Source organism: Gobio gobio (genome assembly GCF_949357685.1).
Source record: "Gobio gobio genome assembly, chromosome: 17".
In the NCBI taxonomy this organism is placed as follows: domain Eukaryota; kingdom Metazoa; phylum Chordata; class Actinopteri; order Cypriniformes; family Gobionidae; genus Gobio; species Gobio gobio.
Window position 1 is genome coordinate 37,598,334 of NC_137110.1, and position 3,158 is coordinate 37,601,491.

General features: G+C 43.5%; 1 protein-coding gene across 1 annotated transcript; it reads right to left on the bottom strand.

Moving 5' to 3' along the window:
• Positions 1-237: 237 nt before the first annotated feature.
• Positions 238-2,688, bottom strand: cxcr4a (chemokine (C-X-C motif) receptor 4a). The gene is made up of 2 exons (XM_079841891.1): positions 2,484-2,688; positions 238-2,375 (listed from the first exon to the last, which is right to left on the bottom strand). The coding sequence occupies exons 1-2, from the start codon at positions 2,496-2,498 to the stop codon at positions 1,308-1,310; spliced, it is 1,083 nt and encodes a 360-aa protein (XP_079698017.1). The 5' UTR covers positions 2,499-2,688; the 3' UTR covers positions 238-1,307.
• Between the last annotated feature and the right edge of the window lie 470 nt (positions 2,689-3,158).

Below are 3,158 nucleotides of genomic sequence, written 5' to 3' on the forward strand. Positions count from 1 at the left end.
AATCAATTTCACAGTTGGTTAGAAGTTATTGAGAAAGAGGAAAGCTCTAGCGTGATTTCTTTGCATTTTCTTCATGGCTTGACATTTTGATACTTATTTCATTGACATTCAGACATTTGTAAGTGTCCAAACACATGTAGAGCCACTTTATGACATATTCAGCGCTGACAGTTTCATAGAAAGTAAAACCAACAGGTGCTGTTGAAGTCAAAATCATCAGGCAAGCCATTTTTTTTTCTATTGAATTATGCTTTATAGCAAAACAAACATGATTCCCTCAACCAGAATAGTGGGTTTTTCCCTTAACTTCTTTACGGAACTACACTGAACCAGTTTTCTCATTAAGTCATACATGCAAAATAAGGTTTTATGACTCATGCAGGATATGTTTGCAACTGCCAATCAGTATCAGAGACATGGCAACGTGGTTTTGTTATGGCACCACCTGAATAAACAGAATCCCTTTGAGGAAAAAGGACATTTGTGGGGGGCAAATAACAGAAAACTCAAATGAGGATGATATTAGAAAGAAATTAAATTCTGAAAGTTAACCAAAGCTGGCAATGCAAGACAGCACAATTTGCATTTAAGAAATGTCACGTGTATGTTTGTTCATGGTTGAATGGATGTTGCATGTTCGGGATTCCACCGAGGGGTGCTCTGTGTATTTGGTCAGACCTGAATGAATTTACGTCTTAGGGAATCCCCATCATCAATGCTTATGCATCAAATATTAGGCTGAGGGTACTGTAATGCTGAAAAATGTTTTGCTGTGCAAAATGAAACTAAACAATACTGGGCATTGCAGGGAAACTCCAGTATCATGCCCTAGTAAAGAGTAATTTACGAGAAGTGGTCAATACACACAGACAAACACCCAACACAATATTTTGAGTACTCAAACATTTATTGCAATACTTCAAATAACCAAAGCAGCTCTTTTAAACTGGAACAGTCTCTGGTTTATCATGTAATAAATAAATGCAATGGTCTACATAAGTGCAGAAAGGAACCAGTAAAAAAAAAACAATCTATATACATATGTACAGTAAACATCTTGCACACTATATCAACACATTTGTATTTTCATAATGCCTCTTCTCACTATGAAGAGAGATTTTACAGTAATACTGGAAGCAATGCAGTGCGATTCCATACTGACAGGCCTATTTACATTCTAAGTATCAACTTTTCAATCAGGCTCAGCCTGTTCCCTATATATTTTTTTCTTATACAAAGCACATATAGCTAGTAATTTCATGTAATATTTGGAAGCATATTCGCAGTCCATGGTGCGCGCGCTTGTGTTAACTAGATTGAAAGCTGGAAGACTCGGATTCTGTGGATACAGATGACATCCCTCCTCGCTTCTTCGGTAGAATTTTCAAACTGGACCCCCGGCTAGGAGAAAGAGCGCTGCGGGCGGACTTCTTGAACTTCACCCCGAGAAACGCGTATAGGATGGGGTTGAGGCAGCAGTGAAAGTACGCGAGAGCCTCCGTCACGAAGATCCACTTCTGTAGACCCTGCTCGAGCTCGCAGCTGTGAGGTATTACCTCTAGCATCATCAGTGTGTCCAGCAGGATCCCCCCGCAATAAGGCAACCAGCAGACGAAAAAGCACAAGATCAGAACCACGGTGGTCTTGAGCGCCTTGCGCTTCTGAGTGCCCTTCGAGCCGCGCGACAGCTTGGAGATGATGATGCAGTAGCAGACGAGAATCACGAGCCCGGGTAGCACGAAGCCCACCAGGATGTGCTGGAAGCGAAAAGTGACCACCCAAGTAAGGAAGGAGTCCTGAGGGTAAACGCGCTCGCAGAAGGTGCGTATAGCGCTGGTCTCCGCTTTGGCGAACACCAGGTCGGGGACGGTGAGGAGCGCGGCGGGGAGCCACACGCCCACGTAAATGATGCGATTGGCTAGAAGTTTCCTCGGACCATGGCTGTTCGTGGCGCGCACCACGGCGAGGTACCGGTCTAGACTGATGAAGGCGAGGATGAGGACGCTGCTGTATAAATTCACCGTGTAAATCATATGCACGGCCACGCACATGAACCCTCCAAAATACCAGTCTTTGGCCGCGTCCACGGCCCAGAACGGCAGGGTGAGCACAAACAGAAGGTCCGCCACTGAAAGGTGCAGACGGTACTTGTCTGTCATGGTTCTGGATTTCTTCTGGCAGCCCATTACCAGAACAACCAGTCCATTCCCGATAAGACCCAAAACAAATATGATTCCGTACACGGTTGGAAGAAAGATCCTCTGGAACTCGTGACTGACCTCCACGTCGCACGGGACCTCAAAGTTGGCACCAATGTCCCCCGAGCCGAACTCAGAGTTGTTATCAGCTGATAAATCATCTTCAAAGACGATGTGCTGCAAAAAAGTAAACAGATAAAGTTAGAATTGTTTTCTTTAAAACCTAATTTAAACGCAACCAAACTTCATTTAACACCACGCTTTTTTAAGTAACTGTTGGCTTACCTCGTAATATGCCATCTTTAAAACACTCCTCCGGTTTTGTCAGTCTCCAGAAATTCTACAGTGACTTTCTAAACGGCTGTTGAGCGCGGATGATTTTAAATACCCCACTCGTGCGAGCAAACTCCGCCCCCTCACACACGCTATCCACAGCCGCACGCGCGCTCGAGTCTGCGCTCGCGCTCAGAGAACAGGTAGCTGCATCTGCGTCTTCCGCAAACACTCTTTTCCTGTTTTCGTGTTTCAAAATTTGTGTGTGTGAAAGAAGAAAACGACGTCCGGTCTGTGACAGAAATCAGCGTTTTAATTGTGTGTCTTTCACACAAAACCAGTGAACTTTTTGCCTATTCCAAGAAATATGTTCATTCCCAATTCCAAATTGTGGTAAATATCACGTGTACGTGTTTATATTATTATATTTCATTATTATATGTGTTTGGTGTGAATGGCTGTCTGTTGAATCGTGATACTGACGTTAAATTCCCAACGAAGTGGCTCACTCACTACAACACTCAAAACACTTTTAAATGTCATTCAATCAGAGGCTTCACGCGCGCGCCCACACACACACACCTATGAAAGTGTTGCCATACTTCGACGTTTGTCTGTGAAAAGTATACACAAACACTTTTTATGTGTGGGCTTATACAATAAGTGAAATTAAATCAGAAAAATTAG